This window comes from Tinamus guttatus, unplaced genomic scaffold, assembly GCF_059628265.1.
Source record: "Tinamus guttatus ecotype Peru unplaced genomic scaffold, ASM5962826v1 Tinamus_guttatus_pri_ptg000286l, whole genome shotgun sequence".
NCBI lineage: Eukaryota > Metazoa > Chordata > Aves > Tinamiformes > Tinamidae > Tinamus > Tinamus guttatus.
This window is the reverse complement of record NW_028288820.1, coordinates 780,974-804,754: the sequence shown is the minus strand read 5'-3', so window position 1 is coordinate 804,754 and position 23,781 is coordinate 780,974. Positions and strand designations below refer to the sequence as shown.

Sequence of the window (23,781 nt, the reverse complement as noted above, 5' to 3'; positions counted from 1 at the left end):
ACATGACCAAGAGAATAGAAAACAAATTCCTGGAGCGGAGATTTAAAGGCCTCAGCTTGTTTTCTCTGGCAAAATTAACCGATGGGATATATGACTGACATCTACAAATAGCTCAAGGGAGGCATCAGAGAGGAAAAATAATTATTTAAAATAAAGTACAATGCTGGCATAAGAACAAATAAGTATTAAATGGCCATGAATAAATATATGCTGCAAGTTAAGTTTCCAGCGATCAAAGCAGCAAGATTCTTGAGAAGTTTGTTTGGGAAGGTAGCATTCCAGAAGTCTTCCCACAGGAATAGTGAGGAAAAAGCAAATTCTTTTAAAGATGTGACTTGATTAGCTTATAAAAGAAACTAAAGCGTATCCTTGCTATGTGCTTATGAAAGGACCCGAGCCCATGTCCCAGCAGGACCCTTACTATGATGTGTTCATGTGATTCTGGGCTTGCCAGTGTGCACAGAAACGCCGACCCTCAAAGCTGAAACACATGCAGAGGAGCTCATGGAACTGTGGCTGCCATGCACATACATCAGCACACAGAGGTGCTTGTGACTGCATGCGCGTGCACATGGACATACACACATAGATAATTCTTTTGTGTGCATACACAATACGCATGTGCATGCAAAAATATACTACACATGCATGCATGTGTATATAGCACACATATTTAAATAAAAATATCAACCTGTACATATATTTTAGCAACAAGCAATTTCAACCTTGGTGCCACTGCTCAGAAAAGACTATATGCAAGAATCTTCCAAAACATACACGGGATGATCTGGAGAAAAGCTAGACCTGTTGGGCCAACAGAAGCCTCATGTAGTTCAAGAAGGAGAAAGTTTGCACCTGGGTGGAACAGCCCCAAGCATTATCACAGGCTGCAGAGCAGCTGGCTCAGGAGCAGCCCCTCAGGAAAGGACCTGGGGGTTGCCGAGGCTGCCAGGCGGAGGACGAGCCCATGGCAGGTTCCCACTGCAAAGGGACTAAACCACGTCCTGGGCTCCGTTCTCTAGGAGGAACGTGGCAGAAGATCAGGGGAAGCTGTTCTCCTCTACTTGGCACTGCAAGGCTGCGCACACAATTCTGCATCTGGCTTTGAGCTATCAGGTTCCAAAGCCATCAGAAAAACCTGAAGAAGGTCCAGCAAACAGCTGGTGGGACACTGGGGCCTACAGGACATCCCCTGGGAGAAGCCACTGAGGGAGGGAGGTTCTTTCAGTCCACAAAGAGCAAGCTAAAGGAAAACCTGACAGCAAGCTACAATGAGTTGGAGGAATCGAAGATGACAGAGCTTCAAGCTGGAAAAAACCAAATGGTATCAAGGGGCCCTCTTTCCAGTCTATGTTTCTATCATGCCACAAAGGTATGTTCCACTCCAGTACCATGGTTTTAACTTCAGCAGATCTCTTTAATAGATCAGTGTTTTTCTTCCCTTCCTGTATTTAAAAGTCAAGAATTGCTACTGAAGTTTCAGTAAACAATAGTTTCTACTAGGAATAACAAGATTTATATGTTTTTTAGAAAGAGTCAGTAACATCGCCTTAGTTTCAGCATAAACTATTATTTTTGGCACAATGTGTGCTATAGTATTTGAAATACCCATTTCAAGCCAAATAAAATTCTCCATTTAATTTTTCTCCAATTCAGACAGGAGCGTACTTGTGAGATCTCCTGATTAGCACTTCCTCTGGATGAGGACAAGTGAACCACCACCATTCTTATTAAGAGAATGGAAGACGGAGCTGTCATGTACTTTTGAGGGTATGCTTGGGGAACCACAGTGAAGACTGGAAAAAACAACTGTAAAAAATAGTGTGATATATCAGCTAGTAAGACTAAGAGCAAAGGCATATTAGATTACTGCATCCTTGTTTTTTCTAGACTTAACCAAGATTATTGCATGCTTGTTTTTCTAGACCTAACATGGTACTGGACACCTCTTCAGCGACAGCAAAGGCCAACTGGTCCACCAGCTTATCAAGTCAGCTTAAACCACCACAGCAACAACAAAACCCACACAGATTCAGATTTCATTTTTACCCCATATGAAATGAAAAACACTACGAACTGGATAGAAGAATCATTATAAAAACGTAGGGTTTGCACCTTCAATAAATCTAACATTTGCTTTGCAAAGATTTAGGAAAATACTTGAATCTCAGAACTCAGAACAGTAAGCAAAATAGTTCGAGTTCACTGACTTGAGAAAACATTCTTTTATGCTGCGTAGTCCTAAAATAAATACTTAAGAGGAACTAAGAATATGCCACTATATCTCGGTTTCCATTTCCCTTCAGATAGAAATGCTAGAATAAACATTCTTATTAGTTTACGTTGCAGTGTTTTTATAAGGTTAATAACTGAACTGTCAATCAAGGCCTACATAAATACAGTAGTTGAATACCTTCTGCTTTAGAAGCACTTTTATTTACAAGAGAGCTAGCCAAGATTTCCTAAGGACTGCATGGTCTAGTTTGCTTTGATCTCTTTTTAAGCACAATTTTCTTTATCCCTCTTGGTTTGCTATTTATGATACCTTTGTGTAATCAGGTATGGCAAGTGCACCTGTGTCAAACAAATACTTCAGGGAAAGTGTGACTGAGAGGAATAATTATGCAACATGCAGTTGACTAAAATAATTTGTAAAGTCTTTTTTCCAAGAGCACTTCTGCTGATAAAACAGCAAAGAAGTAAACACACAAGGGGCTCGCAAGAAAAACAGGGATGCACCACTTAACATCACAGACACAGTCTTTGCATTTACGGCAATGCGTTAATCAATATAAGATTTTTTTTATATATACCTACATACACACACATACTTTTTTTAACAACTATTTCTCTAGAAAGTTAAGCCACGTGTATATGCATGCATGTGCATTCACACATGCATACAGACAAGCATAATTAAGAAAAATGTATATATCTCTACAAAAGCCTCCAATAATTCTGTTCAATAACTCCCTATATATTTATCTTGATAATTTTTCCCACCAAGTTAACATCATAACCTGCACTCTTTCTCACTATCTGGCAGTACTTCTGTGGAGAGTAACTGCTTCTTACTTCACATATAAAGTTTGTGAATTAGGGGCTGTCTACCTTATGCATGAAACAAAATAGAACAGTTGCATCAATTCAAACTTATGAAAGCTTTTATCACTGCAACAGAAACTAAATTACAGAGATGATTAGGCTTATAATGCTTTTTATTTCATCTAATATATTTTACTCATTATGTTAAACATTAACACTATGCCCTTAACTTATTTAAAACAAATGAATGGGCTGAAATTACTTCAGAGCAGCACACATATTTTTACGGTGGGCCAGCCTTTATTCAGTTTGCTTTACTGCACTCATCTCTGTTTTCTGTCTGTGACATAGGACATCACATTATGAAGTTTCCCCCAATTCGGGAGTGTGTGGATGCGTGTGTGTGTGTCACCCCATCGGTCCCATAGATCTGACTGGAATTCATGCACATTAGTATTGTTCTAGCAAAGGGTTTACAGAATAAAACCTTCAAGTCAAAGCAGTCCTGTGGCCACTAGGCATTTCAAAAAGACATGGGCATTTCCTGTTCCTAAAATCAGCTGAAATCACATAGACAAACACCATCCTTAAGCTCAAGGAGAAGAGTCGATTTTTTTCACCATAGGCTAAATATTTTAGATAGTTTTGAAGTTGTGAAATGAATAAAATAATTCAGGTAACAATAAAGAGAAAAACAGATTTATGAGCTTGTTTTTAATGTGTGCGAGTTTCTGCACAAAACTTTCATCTTACATTTACCAGTTAATAGCACCTTATCACCGTTACTCCCACCGTAAAAACATTTAGGAATAGGAAGCCTGTTCCAAATTATATTTAAACAAGCATATTGTTATTGAACTATTAATCAGTAGAGCTGTAATGGTTATCTGATTCAACCTGAACTTTCGCATGCTTTCTTGAGATAGTTTTGACATTAAGTCTTCCAAATCTGTCAAAGTCAATAAAAAAGAGCCAGAGCATTTAAAACAGCACAAAGAAAGTTGACCAAAATAAACGTGGCCTATTTTTAACAGAAAGAAGGTGCAGTGTTTTCTTTTTAACAAAAACAAACCATCACACGATAATCTACTGCATCAGACCCCCATTTGCAAGCAGTCATTGGAAAAACGAAGGTGGCATGGAGGAAAACGGGTGACAAAATGTTGTCGAGAAGGAGCTCAGAGGAAGAGCAAGGCCCAGACATACCAAGGGCATTTAATCTCCTTAGGTGACTCATGAAACATCAGCATCACTGAGCCAGGATTTCAACTGCTGTGGAAGAAGCTGCGACAGACTAAGGCTGCTACAGAAAATCCACTAGGGAAGCAGTGGCGAGATCCAAGATAAAGCAGCCTCAGCTGTTTCCCCTGCAGCTGGCAGTCCAAGAAATCCTGAGCTCCGAGGCAGGTTTTATGAATCCCGCCACATTTGTGTTGGTGCGAGGAAGGCAGCCCGAGAGGCCAGCTCTGCGGCCTCCCCACAGCCGCTCCATGCCAGAGCTGCAGACCCCTCACGCTGCTCACCCCCTGCCAGGCTTTGTGGCAGCTCAGCTGGCACAGAGGTCTCCTGCCAGCGGTGCCTCTCCCAGTCCGAGCGGAGCGTTTCCGGATTACAGTCAATGAGCATCTCAGTGACACCTCCACAGTGCCGTCCAGTTATCACACCAGGTGTCAGCGGCACTCGGCCACCTTGGTGCCACAAAAACTTCAGTTTATCCCCAGAATACTACAGGCAATTCCTCTGTCTGCAAGCGGCAGCCACCCCAGACGCCCCATCAGAGCTCTGTACAACTGTACAACAATTTGGTCCTACCTAGTTACTTTCAAACGTGCAGACTTGCTGAGAAAGGTCAGCCACACACTTGGCAACAAAAACAGAGCAAGCAGAGGGCAGCGCATCTGCACAAGCTGTTCACACCTGCGTAGCTCCTCTTCTGCTGCAGAAATCCCTGTCCTTCACTGCCCCAGTTCTTCGCTCCAGTACAGCCACTGATGCAAACACAGGGTAAATGACCCATCTACAGCACGATCCCACCAACACCTGAACAAAGACAAACATCTTCTACCAGTATCTACTCAAACTAGAACCCAAGTTTTCAGAGAAAGGATTTTCTCTACCAGTCCCAGTATAGTCTCGTCCTCAGAGCCAGAAACACTGTTGTGGTTACATTACTGACCAACCTAATATCCATTTCATGTTCCTAAAGCCCAGCTCCTCTTCCTCTCCTGCTTTTAGCCTGCAGTACAAATGGTCAGTGCAGATATAACTTAGTATTTCTGTTGTCAACATGCTTAATCCCTTGCCTATCTCTGAAATGGGGAACCCTTTCACATTATTCTACTATGAATGGACGAAATGACAAAGGAATGTTTGGAGGGGAAGACAAGACACAACGAATCATACCCGCTCATTTTTTCATGCACCCAGAAAAGCAAACCAAAATGGCTTACGGACCCAACACTGGTTCTAGTTCATTCAGTCATTCCATCCAGAAAAAAAATAAAAGGGAAACATAACACACAGTGTGGTGAAACAGCAGGGGTGTTGTCAGTACTTTTCTGACAAGGCTTTCTTGCTTGAATTATTTACAAACTTCCTTACCTAAAGCATATCAATTTCACACAAAGTTTAGTTGAGAAAATGACCATAACCCATCCTGTTTGTTTTAGATAGAGGCCCAGAATAGCCCAGCAGTAAGGCAGCTCCCATTGACAAAGGGAGGACATTTAAAACTCCTTTTCTAAAAATCAGGCAGAGTTGAAACCTATGCAAGGTCCTAATGGCCACACCACAGATGCAGGCTCTGTCTGGCTTCAGACAGGCTCCCACTTAACTGCACACAGACAAGTCTCTGAGCAACAGAACGAGAATCTCAAAGCCAGAGATCTCCTGGCTTTCACACAGTCTCCTGTAGATGCAAGCTGCTACAATGCTGGCGTTGTTGAAAACAAACCACCAGATTTAAAAGGGAAGAAGAAAAAAATCACTTTAACATAAAAATCCTGTTCTAGCAAAGTATTAAAGCAAACAGGTTTGGAGCTCCTGAAGAGGAGAGGTGCCCGAGCGCAGCTGCACCCCAGGAAGCTGCGCGAGGAGCCGTGGAGCGACACTGACCCCGCGTGGCACCTCGCGGCGGGCACCGCCACTGCCCAAACGTCGCGTCCCCACAGAGCACAAACTACCCCCAAGCCACACGCTCTGCAGGGAGAAAGAGGAGCTTCACACGAAACAGCAAAACTGTATCATTTGCCTTTTATATTAGTAGCCACAGAGATCACCCAGTTGATTTCAAGTCACTCGAAAAAGAAGAAAAAGGCAGTCTGAAAGTCCTGCAACTGTTTTTCATACTTCCTCCCTGTTATTGAGCTATTCTAAAAAATGTTTTCCCATCATGTATTTTGCAGCATTGCCTATAAATAAGAAATTGGCTAAATAAAGTCTTTCATGCAGCAGAATGTGAGAAGAAAAAGAAAGAGAGTCAGGTTTAAGCTCTCTTCACCGAATCACTACACGGAGATTCCTGTAAACAAAAAGTTTCAAAGCTGACAGTGCTGGTTATATAAGAATTAGCAGTGCTTTTGATGACTTCAAGTGCCAATGCATGAAAATTAACTTTCCCTGCTCTTGCATTTCCCAAGTCCAGCAGATGCTGAGGTGCACGACTTTGCACAGGTTCACAAAGAGCACTCACACTGCAAGGATTAGAGGAGCCTGTCCACCTTTGCAGGGCAGAGGGTACTGCTAAGGTTTTCACTGAGGGACAAGTCTGAAAGAGCTGAGGTACAGATCTTGCCCAATAAGAGCAAAATTTGAAAATAAAACTCAAGAAACAGTGTTACAAAACCAATATGAAAATAGAAGAAAAGATGCTTGGAGTTCACAGGCTGTGGGATTCCAGGTATGAATGAGGAGAGATCTGGGCTTAAGAAAAAGCAGAGATTATTATTTATATTTAAAGGGAAATCTCCCTCTGTGATCTCCCACTTGTGCTTCTTTCTAATATTCATATGTCCATAGTAGTACCTAATTTTTCACTGGGATAACACTCTTGTTTTTGTGTTATCATCGTCATAAATAACCTGCCACAGGAACTTAAGGAAAAATTTCTTAACAGTGAGGGTGACAGAGCACTGGAACAGGCTGCCCAGAGAGGTTGTGGAGTCTCCTTCTCTGGAGATCTTCAAAACCCACTTGGACGCAGTCCTGTGCCACGTGCTCTAGGTGACCCTGCGTGTGCAGGGGGGTTGGACTAGATGACCTCTAGAGGTCCCTTCCAACCTTAACCATTCTGTGATTCTATGACTGCTCCTATGACTGAGTGACACCAGAAATCAGTTAGGTAAGCATATTAAACAGCTAACAGTTACACCACAGAAACCACTAGCAGTCCACATCTTTGGAGGCATGAAACTACAGCAGCGATACAGAACTGCTGCTTAATAGTTAAAAATGAGCATCATTTTCAGAAGCGATGCATTAGAGTTGTCTTCTTTCAGAAACTGAGCATCTTTTCTATGTTTTGGAGATCTACTGGAAATTTCTGAAATGTTTATAGCAATTATCCATAATGTGAACACTCAGTGGCCCTGCAGTCTCATCAATAAATATTTTTAATTAGTTTTTTTCTGGATTATTTCTGAATCCCTACTAGAACAGCAGCCTCTGCTACAGAGCACAGGGCAGGGACATGTCTTGCTGCAGAAGTTAAAGGGCTGCAGGACAAGTGCAGGGGTGGGAAAGGGCCCCTTTGGAAGAGCAGACACTTTCTCTGCTTGTGCTCTAGCAGGAGGGCTCCAAGAAATGGAAATACTCAGGAATGGGCAGTTCTGAGGTCAGAAGAAACTTGAGATGACAGAAGGCACCTGTGAGATAGAGGATTTGGAGCAGGACTGTGGAGATCAACGGTTGAATTCCTGGGAAAATAAGTTGTTTTGCAGGACAGACTTTTTGAAGGTTAGAGGAAAGAGATGAGGGAAAGACATAGGTGTTTTAGAGTAAAAGGACGAAGGGAAAAATTGCAAAACAGTAGGGCTGAGATTGTAGGTCTGCCTCATAGGGAAAGGAACACACACGAGTGAGCACTGCCTCTCTTGCCCTCCTCCCTGTGCTGTCAAAAAGAGCAGCCATAGCTCATGACCACAAGAGAAACTCATCACCTGAAAGAGCGGTAGGTGCCCAAACCTCTCAGCAGCATCCCTTCCCTGTGCAGCAACACATGAGCACAAGTTAACTCTGCCAAACAGCAGAGTCTACAGCTTACAGCTCAGCAGGCATCTTGGGCACTTGACACTACAGTTTAAGCCAACCTAGACAGATGTTTTTATAATAGTACGATTCAAACATCCATACAGCAAGCAGCATTTTCCATTGTTGTTAGCTAAGGATATGTTTTGGAAATTTAAAATGGGTACCAACAACAGCTTACCTATTTTTTTTTGAATTTTCATCCTTCCCTCTTTTAACTCCAAAAATTCTTGTAATTAGAGCACTAAAAAGAAGAGTAGAAGAATTTCTTACCTAAAGGAAAAAGAAAAGAAGATGAAGATTTAAAAAGATCTTTAAGTTGTACTTACTAACTTTTTAATTTTAAAACGGAGCATAAAAGCAACTAAGTGAAGGACCTCATGTGCTACTGTTCGGAAGCCAGTACACTGAAACTATACATTCAGAAAGTATTTTCTGTTAAGTCAAGATGGCACTAATAGAAAGTGCAGGGGTTTTTGTGCAGATATCTTTTTGTATGCTACAGGAATGTATCCAGATTTCTAACAGATAAAGCATTCACCCTTATCCATGGCAGGTCATGAAACATTACAGCTTACCACTCCATATTTTAATGAATGGTCAAAGTAACAGAAAGAAGAAATATAAATTAATTCTGACTAACTAGACATACTGACTCAAAATCTGTCACAGATATATCTTCATCTGAAAGGTAATCTTTGTCCCTCGTTCTTATCAGTAACGCTTCATACTACAGGAAAAAAATGACCAAAAAAAAAAAAAAGTAAATACCATGACTGAACTTGAGTTTTCTGGGGTCTCCATTATTCTTTATTTTCCATTAGAATATTACATCACACAACATTCCAACAACTTTGGGACTGTTATTACAAACATTACCAAAGCTCTGCTGAAGAGTACCACTACGCATTCTTTCAAGCTACAGAAATAAAACAAAGGATTAACTTACTGCCCAAACAGGGGACATGAAACCTAGGATTGCTGCCTGTATTCCATCTGCAACATAAGGCATGATGTTTTCACCTAAACGGGTATCCCTGAACAGCGCTCGCAGGATATTTAAAGCATGAACCTGTATGGGGAAGAGAAACAGAAGAAAATACCTATTAACTGCAGAAGACCCTAAATGTAATGCAACTTAATCACAGCAATGAACACGAAACAAAAATAATCTGTATGCGCACTTGCACTTCAAGTCTATATTAAGTATAATCTAGAAATACTGCCATTAAAAATAACGTATTGAAATGGTACAGCAGAAACAGTGTTAAAAGTGGTTAATATTTTATAATATACTCTTCTAACAAATACAGTTCAGTCATCACAGTGAAGGCCAACATGCTCCTTTCCTTAAGCTATCATGACTGTAAAAACAACTTTCAGAGTAGATAATAATCTTTCTCAACATTCTTGAGATACTGCTGCAGATACTGTGAGAAAAAAATAACTGCAACTCAAAGGAGGAAAACAATCACCAATTTTAAACTAAAACTGACAGATAGGCTTGCCTCACCAAATGGAGCTTTTTCTTATCTTTATTTATACTCTGCAGGGGAAGGTGGTAATCTGTGTAGCTTCACAGATTTTGATAAGGCTACGTAAATTTATATCAGAAGATGATCTGCCATAGTGGTTGGAACCCAGTTAATTTCTGTTTTTGTAAATGTGAACCATGATTTGTTGCCAACACTTTTCAAGCACTCGGTCATTGAATTCTGAAGATACAAATTTTTACATGTAAAATGCCTATATTTGAGTTTTACATATTACTTGGTAGGTATAAGATTTTCTTACACTTTTTTTGCATACAATAATCATTTCCATGGTTTATGTAATGCATTTTTATACCTCAAATGTAAACAAATGCTTGCTAATCTCCTTGTATATTTTTAAAACAAATAAATCAGTGAACTTCTACTATGAGTAGTAAATTGATCATACAAATTCAAAATGAATACGACTATTTGTTGCACTAAAAAAAAAAAAAAAAAAAAGGTGAAATTATGTCCCTTTTTTTTTTTTTTTAATATTGCAAATTCCAGTAACCCCAGTAATGGAAGTAATCTCTGTCAATGCATTTTAAAATGCAGCTATAGATGATAAAAAAAACACTAATAACAACAACAAAAATGTACTTAACTGAAGAAAAACAAACACTTCTTTGACATTTGCCTTTGATTACACATAGTATCTTACCTGTGGAATTACACTTGCTGATTCTTTCAGAGGTGCAGCTAAAGCTAGCAATTCTTTCATTGTCATTTTCAGCAAGTCTGCTTTGCCCTTCTTTGGTTCTGAAGCTAACAAAGCCTACAGAATGTTTAAAAAGAAAAACAATCAAACAAAAAAAATCACATATTTCTAGACATTTTTCTTTACTATCAGTTCTCCTTCAAGTTCCTATAGCTACTGTATTACAGCCTACCTTATGACCATATACAAGAACTAAAAAAAGTTTGAAAAAAGTAAGTTTCAGTTTTGACTCTTCTCGTCTTGTTCATAGCCTCCTCGGGAGTCAATAGTTCAGTAAGAAAACTTGCCCTCTGCACATGAAAAATCTATTGGTATATAACAGGTAATAAGTTATGACATTTAACAAAACAGAGAATTTGTTATAGAAAAAAAATATCTGTTGCATCATGTCTACTTGTATTTCCTATACAGACAATTCTTTGGCTTTATAATATGTACATGTTGGCCATAAGCTAGCCAAAGAATAAATCCTGTTTTGCAAAAAAAATAAATAAAGAAGTGCATAAAAGCAGCAGTTCATTTATAAAAGCAGAGAAATGAAACATCCACCTCTAAACAGTAACCATTCAATGGCTAGGGCACTCAACTGAGATGAAAATACTCTAATTCTATCCTCTAAGCTTAAATTCTTATTTCTCTCTGTTAATATCACTAGTTGAATTTGTTCAGCTCTGCAAAAATGGATAATCATAAATTACTTATGTCTAATAAAAAAAAATGATTACCAATTTCAGCTATGTGGTCCAGAGTCTGTTCAGGATATGTTCAAAGGGAGTATTTAACAGTACATTACACTGCACAAAAACAACCAAACCAAAAAAGCCTTCAAAGTGCTTAGTCCTGGAGTGTAGATATTAGGCACATATTTGATAGTCGTCCCTGACATTTTAATAATGGCTTTAATGTACAGAGAAAGAAGGGGGGAAACGGGAGAGAGAGAAAAAAAAAAGAAAAAAAAAGAAAAAACGAGAAACAAACAAAGAAACCCACCAAGACACCACACAACCGGGAGAATGAAGTGATTACTAGAATTCCCTACCCTAAAAATGTGAAGGCCATAACCAGCATTTTCCCACCATTTCCTCTGCATCCATTTGTATTATTAGCTAACAATATTACTGTTTAAAACAGGTCATTTAGAATGCTCATAATCTTAAAAATTATGCATAACCATTAAAACAGAAATATTGCACTAAACCAAGAATAAATGTCACAGGAAGCAGATGGCAAAGAGACCACACTGAGCTGTGATTTTATGCATTAATAAAATGACCTTATAAGACTACTACACTATGCATGAGATTTTATATTTTTATAATCTAAATGTAACACACTGTTTAAAAGCCAGCACTGCCAAAGAACACCATCACCTTTCCTTAACATAAAATTGTAGTTCAAAAATAATTAGACCAAAAACGATGTAAATTCCAAATGTTTTCATTAAGTGGCTAGAAAAACTTCAAGAACTTTGAGAAATCTCAAAACAGAGGCATCTGTTTATCCAAACAACTATGGCACAGTGCAAGCTCTGCTATATGTACTTAGTAAAGTTGATCAAGTTCAGACTATACAAATGTTTGCTGAAATAGAAGACTATAGGGTCCATGCAGTCCTTAACATGACCCAGCCTTACATTTTACATGAAAACCTGACTAAAATATGCTTGTTCTCTCACATACTCAGCATTAAAGCCCACTGGATTAGAACACTAGAGTGTGAATGGGGAAACCAGCAGACATGAACTCACCAAATTCATTTTGCAGAGGCCTTAAGGATCAAAATTCCCTTTTATATCTGTAATTGCTGAACTTTAAAAGGAAAAACAGCTTTAAAACCAATGCCCTTCCCATGATCTGCGCTGTGTAGCGCACACACGCACGTGGCCGAGCCAGAACAGCCACAACTGCCTCCCGAGATGCCCGGCAAAGGCAGCTTTTCCCGGGCCAAGCGAGGGTGAGAAGCAAACAGCACGGATTCTCCTGGCAGCGCGAGCTCCGCACGCTCTGGGAACACACTGACTGAGGAGAGAAGGTTACAAATCACGCAGTTATCTTGGGCTTGTTTCTTAGGAAATTGGCCAAAAATTAAAATGATGGGGGTTAATTGAGAGGAAGGTGGTCACGACCACCTTAAGAACAAGAGGGAAGAAAAGCAGGTAATTTTATGATTTTGTCATTGTCCCTTCATAACTCAATATACTTTCCTGCTTGTCTTTCCCCTCTCCAAAAGGAAAACAGACGCTTACTCGATAACAAAGCTTACTTAATCAGGGGAGTAATTAATGATTTTGCAGGGATTTTCACAGGAGCCACCCTGAGCTCAGATCTCTGAAATGCCAATTATTGAATCTACCTCCAGCCAAAGATTGAGTAGACTTGCCCAGCAAGACTGCACTAAACAGCTTAATTACTTTGCGGTTGCACAAATGCTGTCAAACTCTGCAGGGAAAGAAAAAAAAAAAACAAAAACTACTTGACCAAACAGAGGTAGAAAATAAATAAACATTCAATAGGAAAAATAAATATATAGATATAACTGTATATAGATAAAATCAACTAATACCTGTATGTAGAATGGAATTCCAGCACTACGCCTGGTTGTACATAATTTAGATGAGGGATCACAAGATTTGATCTCTCCCAAGACATGGCATAACCATTGCTCTGGCATCTTGCGCAGACTCTCACTGTTACATCTATAAAAAGTAAGCAAGAAAGAAGCCAGGTCAAAGTCAAAGTTAAGTAATGGTGAACTTAAAAATATTTTTAAAGTGTTTCTTATCATCTGCAAACAAGCCCAAGCATATACACACAGAGAGAACTTTACAAGAAAAAAGTTTAAAAAGAGATTTTACTTTTTTTTCCCCCAATGCCTGTACAAACATTAGCCCTGCTTAATAAGTGTCACCAGGAGAAGATACTTCACTAAACAGAAAAATAGAATTCTATCATCCAGGAGCTCACAGTTCCCTTCTGCCAAGAACACCCTCATCCTTCTCTGGAGGCGAGGACATAAAACATGAACACATCAGTTACTGCGTAGGAAGTGACAGTACAAATTCACACCTTTATTGTCCCATAGGCACTAACATACACAACCATGTTTATAACCATACAAAACAACTGAAGCCTCTCACAATAAATATATATTATATAAATACCCCTGCAAGCCTCAGAGCAGCAGAACGAAAAACAAGTACCACCACTCAAAAATCACTTAGTCAAACTTCCAGTAAAGCAGCTAAATCACTCTCTGGTCATGAACTGTTTCTCCTGTGCAGTCATACAATCCAGCATTACCTGATAGCAAAGGACTCGCAAGGGCAAGCAGAATTCAAGTCTACTTCAAAAGTCCCAGTGTTCATCAAGTTCAATGAAATGCAACATACTCAATGTGAAAGACCAAATCATTAATCTTATGTCAATGCTCCAAAAGGAGTGTTATTTGTTGAAAAAATAAAAAATAAAAAAATCTATTAACACAGCTTTGTTATTAAAACCTGGCCTGCTAGTTTGACATACATGATTCAGATTGGCTAAAAATATTAATCACTGTGGTCAATACAATGGCAATTACCTCAGTCATGTAGGATTTCCCCTGCCTAAAAATGTGAGCTATAATTAAATTCATAATTAAGCAGTGAGACCTTAGAGCGAGGTCAGCTTGTTTTTTTACTTGGGAGATTGAAATAAAGGAGCAAGAGTAAAGCTAAAATGCAGCAGGAACAAACTTCAAGACTGAAATATAATGGGAAGTCCACATCTTCTCTGCCTTTCATCATCTTTCCCTCACCCTGCTTCCTTTCTCTCCCAAAATACGAATTTGGGCAGGCTAAAAACTCAACACTGGGCAGTAAGTGAGGTTTTCATCTGTAGTTTAGCTCACTACCATACCTAAACTTCCAAGTCTTGAGAAAACAATCGCCTTCCACCCTCTTATTCCCCTTCCTTCTGTTACAAAATAAACGCAAAATTAGTAATGGAGAAAACAGAGGTCACAGGAAGCACCAGATAGGTCAGGAGAAGCCACGACAGATTTTTTTTACTCTTTAAAGATATTCCTTGGATTTCTAAAGTGAATTTCTCACTCTGCTGCCAAGTCCTTTCCCATTCTCTCCGGGAAGCTCTTCAAACAGCGGCCGGCATCTAAACCAGCACTTTGGAAAGCCAGAGGAACAGGGCTGCACGGGAAGGATGTCCCCTAACATTACAACATGAAGGAAGGCCACCTTCACCCAGGCCCAGAAAGCAGCAAGCCAGTGCCTTCCCTCTGGAAATGAGCCGCCGCTTTCCCTCCACTCTCCTCTTTCTACAGCCCTCAAGTAGCTCCTGCTTCTCAGCCTTCCTCCAGCTGCCCCAAGGACCGCACAGGCTTTAGGATGCACAAGAGGGATGCGATTCTGGCCCAGAAACCACACCAAACTTGCAGCGAACGCCCCCACGGCTCTGTCAAGCTAGACTGTACGTTACAGTTCTCTTAATCCAAGGCAGCCCACAGTGCAAAACCCTCTGATCCTGTCTGCGGCTGGTCCCACCTCATCAGTGAAATAGAATTTAAATGCATTGGTTTATCCATGCAAAGAATGGTGCTGATCTCTCTTGGGTATGTTTTTCTAGTAATAAAACAAACATCCCACGACACAAACTCACATCTGCTGTGGTGCAGAAGAGCACAAAGTAAAGCATTAAGAAAATATTCAAAAGTTGCTATGCAGCATACTGAGTATTTTATTCTTAAGTAAATTGAGGCTTTTTCCCTTTCAATAGTAGTTGAAATAGGAAAAATATATTGAAATCCCATAAATTTCAGACTCCCTGAAAGCTGTACTGCTTTGATCTTGCCACAAGTAATTCTACCTTGTGCAGTCACCCACCAGGGCTCTTTTTTAACATGAAAGTGTTATTGCTTTAAAGTAAAAAGCATTAGAGACTATTGACTTTGCAATGGAGGAGACTACTCCCTTAAATTTGGCAGCCACATTTCTTTATGGTCTGGCAAGAAGAATATTGTCTTAACAAGCATGTGGCCCTGAAATTTAAGAATAATAATGAAGCTTTATAATATAAAATGGTGGTCTCAAGCTCAAATGTCCTTTTCCAGAATGAATCGGTAATTATTTTTACCAGATTTAGCAAATAATGTTGATAATCAAGACTCTGCGCAATAACCCCACAAGTAAATTGCTTCAGATGCAGCAGATGCAGTGATGGCTTTTCCACAAATCTGTCTTCCGGTTGTAACAATTTCACACGTATCCAAGCCATTTTCTGTGGTCAGGTTGAGCCAATGCAGAAGGGCTGGTAATTCGAAGTTAAAGCCCCTTCTCTAACTCATAGGGCTGTATTTTCTCCTATCCAAAATTAATGGTATGTTAAGAACAAAGGGTCAGTCTTGGATTTGGCTTTCCTGGATGCTGGTGGTTTGTGGCATAAACTTCACATGACCAGAAGCATTTTCTATATGGGTATATCCAGAATTCAGTGTTTGCAATCGCTGTAATCTATCCTATCTGGGGAAAAGAGGTTTTCCTTTCACCATTTTTCTCCCCTAGAACTACTACAATATATTTTTTTTTCCACATACGTGATATGATTTCTATTCTTGTCTTTGCAAGGAGACAAGCATCTAACCTCAGAATCACGTGTTCCTAGTCAAGTTACCCTCAAAAAGTCCATTTTTAAAAATATCCTCTAGAATTAGAAAGATTGGTTCTCTCACGGATGTCTTCTTTCTCACAGCAGCTGCTCTCAATGAAGCAAAATTTTCCAAGCAATAGAATTGCACTGAAAGAGCTCCTGGTTTGAGGCCTTGCCAGCTACACTGCAGAGCATAGGACCTTGGTGGCCTTAAAAACTGAGAGATGGCACCATCAGCCCCATCTTTTCTTACTACTGTATAAACACCCCAATGAACAGTGAGAGCATTTTTTTTCCACATTGGACAAAATTCCTTTGATTTTTGAACAACTACCATTAATTTTGGACTATTTCCTTCACTACTTTGATTATAATTTTATCAAAAAGTTAGTAACAGCTGTAGCCCATTTCAACAAAAAGCCCATCCATGATTTTCCGATTTTACAAGTCTTCCCAGCAGACTCCAGGGGCCAGGGAAGGCAACAAGTAACAGCCACTTCTGCGCAACAAAAATGAATCAGAAGTGGAGTGTGCAGCAAAGGATCGGGAAGGTCTTTTCCCAGTTCCCCAGTAGAAATCCTACAGCTTACAGCTCAGCAACCCTGTGTTTGACAGATTAGCCTTTTCCCACTGATGTTGGATTTCATGTTCGCCAAATTAGAGTTTTTCCTTCCTCTTATTTTCTGACAGAAAATTATGACACCTTGCCTTAACATAATACATAAAAACAAGACTTAGTGCATTGAAGCTCGATTTCTTTTAAAATCCCCAGAATACATTGTTCCCAAATAAATACATTGTGCTGTTTAATGTAGCTCCTCCAAATTTTTTTCCCTTGCATTCCTTGGGCGAAGTGAAGCATTACAGCCACAGCTATGCAACACCACAATTTTGAAATTTCCTAAAATCTTCACATTCTCCTCGCTCTCTCAGAAAAGCTTCAACGAAACAGATAGGAATCGAACTGAGAGACTTGAGCTTGTAATTGCTGTCAACAGCAGACAATACCAGGCAGATGTTAACAAAGATGAACAGAATACCCTAATAAAAGTGAAAATGGGGCACAGAAAGCTAGACCAAACTCAGCAATTTACATCCAAAAGAATGTCAAAACAGAGATCAAATTTCACGTAGTTCATAAGATAAATCTCTATGGAGGAAAGAGGTTTCTTTGAGCACTGACCCAGCCAGGTCTGAAGACCACTGCTCGATCTAGAAACCAGTCTCCTCATGGTTATCAAGACAGTTACTTAAGGACTAAACCATAGACGTGAAACCCAAGCTAGAAGGATCAATATTCTCGTGTGGGACTTTATGCAAGTGTCTGGCTGTCGAAGCGAAGCACTATGTTTCAATGCCATCTTTCATAAAAGCATGGGAAGGGATTTATCGCAGTCTGCACGGGTTATATTTCACCAGGTAAAGTCGCAAAGCGTCAGAGATGCATGCGATCCATGCATGCAATCCATGCATGCAATCCATGGAGCCCAAGTTGAGCTCTGTTCAAAGGACCGTGTCGAAGAGGCACCTGATTGCAAGCTGGGCCAGGCAGACCTCCTCCCCCAGAAGTTGGGGGTGCAACAGTAAATTAAAGTCGATTCTGACACACATTTCAAGACCGTCTGTGTCAGGCAGCTACGGAAAGAGGAAGGCCACTTCCTATTACCCGCAGCAGAGAGGCTCGGGGCTCCCACCAGATACCTTTGGAGACTCCAGCGCATTCAACAGGGCAACTGCGTTCACCAAGAGACTCCATTTGCCCATTTCAGAGAAAAGGTTTCAACCACAGCATGTCCCCAAAATACTGACCCAAAGTATATTACCTATTCTGAAATCAGTCCCCGCTTCTTTAAACACGAATCCTAACCTGGAGACTGAACTTCCTTGCAAAAAATCTCCTGTTGAAATAGATATTTCAACACAGACACTCTCTTGCAAGATGGCTTTTTTCCAAAGGAATATTTGCTTTACTTAAAATAGCTTAACTTTCAAAACATTAAGCATCATCAAAATATTATTTTGGAGCAGTGTTAATTCTGAAGAGGAAAACAGCTTAAATAATAAGCTTTTTTTTTTGGTGATACATGCACATTGCTTAATGTTTTCATGACCGTCAGACAGGCAGCATTCTTGACTCTACATTTCAACATCCCACAAACCTGCTCTTAAGCAGTTTATGCTAAATTACATACAGTGGGAAGAAAGGGGAATGGGAACTGAGATTACCAGAAGCTGTCATGATCTGTCAGGGCACAAGCATATGAGAAAGTTGTTTGAAGTCTAAGTGTCTGTTACTCTGTTCGATTTGCCTCTGCTTTAAAAAGAAATTTTAAAACTGATAATCAAAAGAAAAACAGATGGCAATGTGTCCACTATAAACTGTCACAACATTTTATGTTTTTCAGTATTTCCTACTTTTCAGGTAGCCTTGTCTGTAAACCTAGCATTCCAGGCAGTCTTGAATTTGCCTGAGATCAGTCTAGTGGAGCAGCTATTTGAATCCATTTCTTCTTTACAGCCCGGTCAGCCTCACCTCCATCCCTGTAAAGGTGATGGAGCAGCTCATCCTAGAGACCATCTCTAGGTATGTCAGGGAAAAGAAGGTGATGAGGACTAGTCAGCATGGATTCACCAAGTTGTGTTTGACGATCCTGATAGCCCTCTACGATGAGGTGACTGGCTGGATGGACAGTGGGAGAGCCGCGCATGTTCTCTACCTCGACTTCAGCAAGGCTTTCAACACAGTCTCCCATAACATCCTCATAGGAAAGCTCAGGAAGTGTGGATTAGAGGAGTGGACAGTGAAGTGGATTGAGGACTGGCTGGATGGCAGAGACCAGAGGGTGGTGATAAATGGGGCTGAGCCTAATTGGAGGCCTGTGGCCAGTGGTGTCCAACAAGGGTCAGTACTGGGCCTAGTGCTCTTCAACTTGTTCATCAATGACTTGGACAAGGGCACAGAGGGCACCCTCAGCAAGTTTGCAGATGACACCAAGCTGGGAGGAGTGGCTGACACTCCTGAGGGCTGTGCTGCCATTCAGAGAGACCTAGACAGGATGGCGAGTTGGGCAGAGAGCAACCTCATGAGGTTCAACACAGACACCACAGTGCATGGTCCTGCACCTGGGCAGGAATAACCCCAGACACCACTACAGATTAGGGGTTGACCTGCTGGAAAGGAGCTCCACAGAGAGGGGTTTGGGAGTCCTGGTTGACAACAGGTTAACCATGAGTCAGCAATGTGCCCTTGTGACCAAGGCCAATGGGATCCTGGCCTGCATCAGGAGGAGCGCTGAGAGCAGGTCGAGGGAGGTGGTCCTCCCCTTCCCACTCAGCTCTGATGAGGCCAAACCTGAAATACCGTGTGCAGTTCTGGGCTCCCCAGTCCAGGAAGGGCATTGAGCTTCTTGAGAGGGTCCAGTGGAGAGCCATAAAGATGATTAAGGGACTGGAGCATCTATCAGATGAGGAAAGACTAAGCAAGCTGGGACTGTAATCTGGAGAAGACTAAGAGGAGATTTGATCAACATGTTCACCTGGGGGGTAAATGTAGGGCGGATGGGGCCAGGCTCTTCTCTGTGATGGCCAGTGACAGGACAAGGGGTAATGGGCGTAAGTTGAAACACAGGAAGTTCCATCTCCATATGAGGAAGAACTTCTTCACTGTGAGGGTGACAGAGCCCTGGAACAGGCTGCCCAGAGAGGCTGTGGAGTCTCCTTCTCTGGAGATCTTCAAAACCTGCCTGGATGCCACCCTGTGCCACGTGCTCTGAGTGTTCCTGCTTGTGCAGGGGGGTTGAACTAGACGATCTCTAGAGGTCCCTTCCAGCCTTAATCATTCTGAAGTTCTGTGATTCTTCTTCCCTTAAAAATGCTAGTGGTGGTGGTAGAAGCTTTTTATATTATTATAGCATTGCTCCAATGGCTAGTCCAAACTGATTGGAAAAGCCCTTCAAAACAAGCAGTGGATCATATAGCACAACTTCCTTTTTTTTTTTTTTTTTTTTTAAATCAGTACACCTTTATATTCACAGCCAGTGTGCCTAGGACAACATCCTGTCATTTTCAGCAATTCTTTCTACACATTCCGTACCTTTTAACAGCTTACTCCATTTGGAATACTTTTTTTTTTTTTTTCCAAAAAAAAAATTTCAAAGAATTATCACCTGAAAATAAAATACTAGTTATTGGGCCAACAAGTTTCAATTTGCTGCTGCATAGCTCCAAGAAAGACCTTGGAGCCTCAGTGTCTTTGAGGGGAAGAAAAAAAAAAAAAAAAGCAAGTTTCACATGTAAAATTCTACATAGATAAGAATACAGAAAGTCTTAAATTATGTCAGGGGTCTGCAAAAGAAGCAATTGAAAGGAGGAAGTTTTTCTTGGTTTTGTGGGGGTGTTTGCTTGTTTTAACATTACTGGAAGTGCCACATCTGATTCCAGAAACTGGGTAAAATACTGCCTAGTCTGCTAACGTATATATAAACTGCAGCCAAGAATATCCAGCAGACAGCAGACCAGTGCCTTGGACTCAGCTTGGAAAAATCTGAAGAGGTCTAAACATTTGAGCTGTATCCCTTTTACATGAGATTTACTAATGGGTGCTACAATGGGATCACTCTTCTAGAAAGCTGCCCACATACCTGGGAACACCTCACCCATTGCCCATGATACATTCCCAGTCACTTTGCTTCTGTGAAGTTTGGGTTTGTTTTTTTTTTTTTTTTTTCCCTTCCCCTCTTCTTTCTTTAAGCAGGTTCTGCTCTCTCAGTACTCAGAGTAGTAAAACTGGAAAAGACGGAGTCCTAGAGCAAAATCAGCAGGAAGATCACAGTGGCACTCCGTGCTGACCTCGCATGCAGCACATTCTGCCTGCCATAACCTGGCAAATCCTTCTTTTGCCATAGGGTGAACCTAAGCAGCTGCCCCACTAACATTCACATCCCCGCAACTGAGCCCTCAGTCCTGACTGGAAAACTAATTGAGGGAACACATTGTTTGAGCTGATCATGAAGCTGTTCTGTATCAAAATAGCAATAGAAATAAAATCTGTTTCCATTACCAGACTTATTTTTACTTTAGAAATCTCACAAAAAATACATAGTGCCTCAAACTGATCACTGCAATACCAAATAAAGCCAATGGAGACTCACTTGTCTTACTGAAAACTGAATATGATATGACCACAATACATCCTAGACAACAAGGAAGCATTAACAACTCTTGTGTCTAGTCTCAGAAATAGGTAACTAACCACTTAATGGGAATCCCAGCTCTCTAGCCTAGACCTCAGGACAGTTCTGCTCATTAATTCTTCTAGACAAGTATGAAGTTACAGGAGAAAACAAAAAATTAATAAAAGACCGCATATCACATCTTGTGATACACTGCCAGGTAGTTTTCCAAATGTCAGAACATGCAATTCATCCAAGGGCAAGTAACGAAAATTTCCAGGAAAACATCCTGGCTGAAAACAAAAAGTCTGGCATTCATTTTCATAAAAAGAAGGGGAGAGGTGGGGGGGAAGAGTCTACACTTCTATTCCCATGAGTTCCTGAGAGTGGTTCAATAAACTGACACTCCAGAAATCAAGAAAATTAAAAGCATTAAGTGGCCTTATCTTCTTTCAATGCCTAAGCACCATCTCTCAAAAGAAATAACACAATCCAAAGTTACAGCTTCATGTAACTAATGGCGTACACATGCTCACATACCAGTGCACTAAACTCTCACAAAATCCACATGAAATCAAGAATTTGCTTGCACAGCCCATTTCAGAAATGAACCGCAATTACCACAGTTCAGTAAAACTACTATATTAAAAACATAAGAGGTGGTCTTTTACCTGGACAGGATTTCTGTAAGTTGCACAAAGCCAGCATATGCTAACTCAAATGCGCCCCTGTGTCTTGATTGCAACAGATGATGTTTAAAGTAGTCTCCAATATTTTTAACCTTAAAAAAAAGGTGGGGGAGAGGGGGAGAAAGTTATTTGAAACTACATGAGCAATTCATTTACAAACGCAAAATACTTTGGAGTGGGCTGTTTCTAAATACAAGCAGTCTACATGCACTTTCTGCTACCACAACACCCATTAAAGGCAAAGTCCTTCTGGTTGAAAAAGCCATGTTGAAAGCAAGAGGCAATTAGAAGCACTATTGTAAAAGGGCACTTATTTTAAGGAACACAGATATTATACTCCATTTTTTATTTTAGCAGTGTAGTTTTACAACTTTTTTCTTAAGAAGAAAACAAAGGGCAAAAACATCATAAAATAACACAAAATTAGCTATAGGTCTTAGAGGAGTACTTTGCAATGTTAAGAAAAGAAGGGGACAACACTGACTTTCAGAGGAAAAATGATCTTTCTTGGTTCCCTTCACTCTTACCTTAAATCCCAAAGAAAGCTAGCTACTAAATCATAAAATCAGAAACAAGTATCTAGAAAAATATCAGAGAAATAACAGGAGTTCTAATGTAAATAAGAGGAAAAAAAAGAAAAACAAAAGTGAACAATTTTTAAGGTCTCAGGATTCTGCATAATTGCCTCTTGACTGCTAGAAACAGCTCTAGAATAAAGACACTGCACAGACCTAGTAATGAGAGCTACACTGACAATTTGACAGCAACTAAACTGCTATAACTAAAATTTTACTGATACTGATTCTGCAACTCTAACAAGATATCAAGCATGTAAGCTTCAATACAGCTTTAAAATACTACACAATCTCATTCTGCAAGAAGAGTTGCTTTTATGTTCTCTAACTGACATCAACTTTAAAGGCCTAAACTGACAGCATCATTTGGTTAAAATACATAATGCACATACAAAATCCTATTACACATTTTTTTTCACTAATATTTCCTAAAAGTGCTTCAGCAAAACAATTCTTTATATAAAATTAATATCAAAATTAAAAAATAATAAGTTTGAAAAATTCTGCTTTAAAATACCACAGTAGTCTGAAAGGTAATTAAAATGTCAGAAGAGTTAATTCCATACCTATCTACAAATGATTTTCCACCCTACTGTATGTAAATCATTATCCAAAAGATGAAGGCAGAAGAGTTAGAGTAAGATGGAAGACTAAGCATAACATTTCCTGCAGCTTATGAAACCCACGCAATATGAAACAAAGAACATTTTGAGCTAAAATAACTTCCTCTGGGTGGATTTTAAGCCAGTTCATAGTTGCAGGCTCTTAGCTGTCTAGCTCAAAGGCAGGAATGAGGGCCTTTTCTCAGAAGTAGCTGACCCATAGACAAACTCCCCAAGCATATAAACAAAACCAAACCAAGAAAACCATATACACGCAAATCAAATCACTGTCCCGTCCCACCAACATCCTTACATTTTTAGAATAGTTCATACAGATATTTTTGGACATGGAACTTTCAACTAAGTTTGAGCTTTTTGCAACAGCCACATTGACTAAGTTATGTCAAATTAAACCCTGATATACTCTGATTTCATTCCTACCAATTTAAAAAAAAATCACCACAGGTTAAACTCTCCCAGATGTCATAGCATTGATCCTCATGCAAATACATGAGTACAGAGAGCCCCACCTTGATAGGGACCCTGACCATGGCACTCCTGCTCCT

At 40.1% G+C, this 23,781-nt stretch overlaps 1 protein-coding gene across 1 annotated transcript in view; it reads right to left on the bottom strand.

Annotated features, from left to right (window-relative positions):
* Nucleotides 1-23,781, bottom strand: part of THADA (THADA armadillo repeat containing) — a 159,831-nt gene that overhangs the window by 110,229 nt on the left and 25,821 nt on the right. Inside the window, exons 22-26 of the mRNA XM_088527415.1 lie at nt 22,021-22,130; nt 13,105-13,237; nt 10,486-10,599; nt 9,239-9,361; nt 8,471-8,562 (exon numbers count right to left, since the gene is read on the bottom strand). Of these exons, the coding sequence (XP_088383541.1) occupies nt 8,471-8,562; nt 9,239-9,361; nt 10,486-10,599; nt 13,105-13,237; nt 22,021-22,130 (572 nt within the window). The remainder of the gene's footprint in view (nt 1-8,470; nt 8,563-9,238; nt 9,362-10,485; nt 10,600-13,104; nt 13,238-22,020; nt 22,131-23,781) is intronic.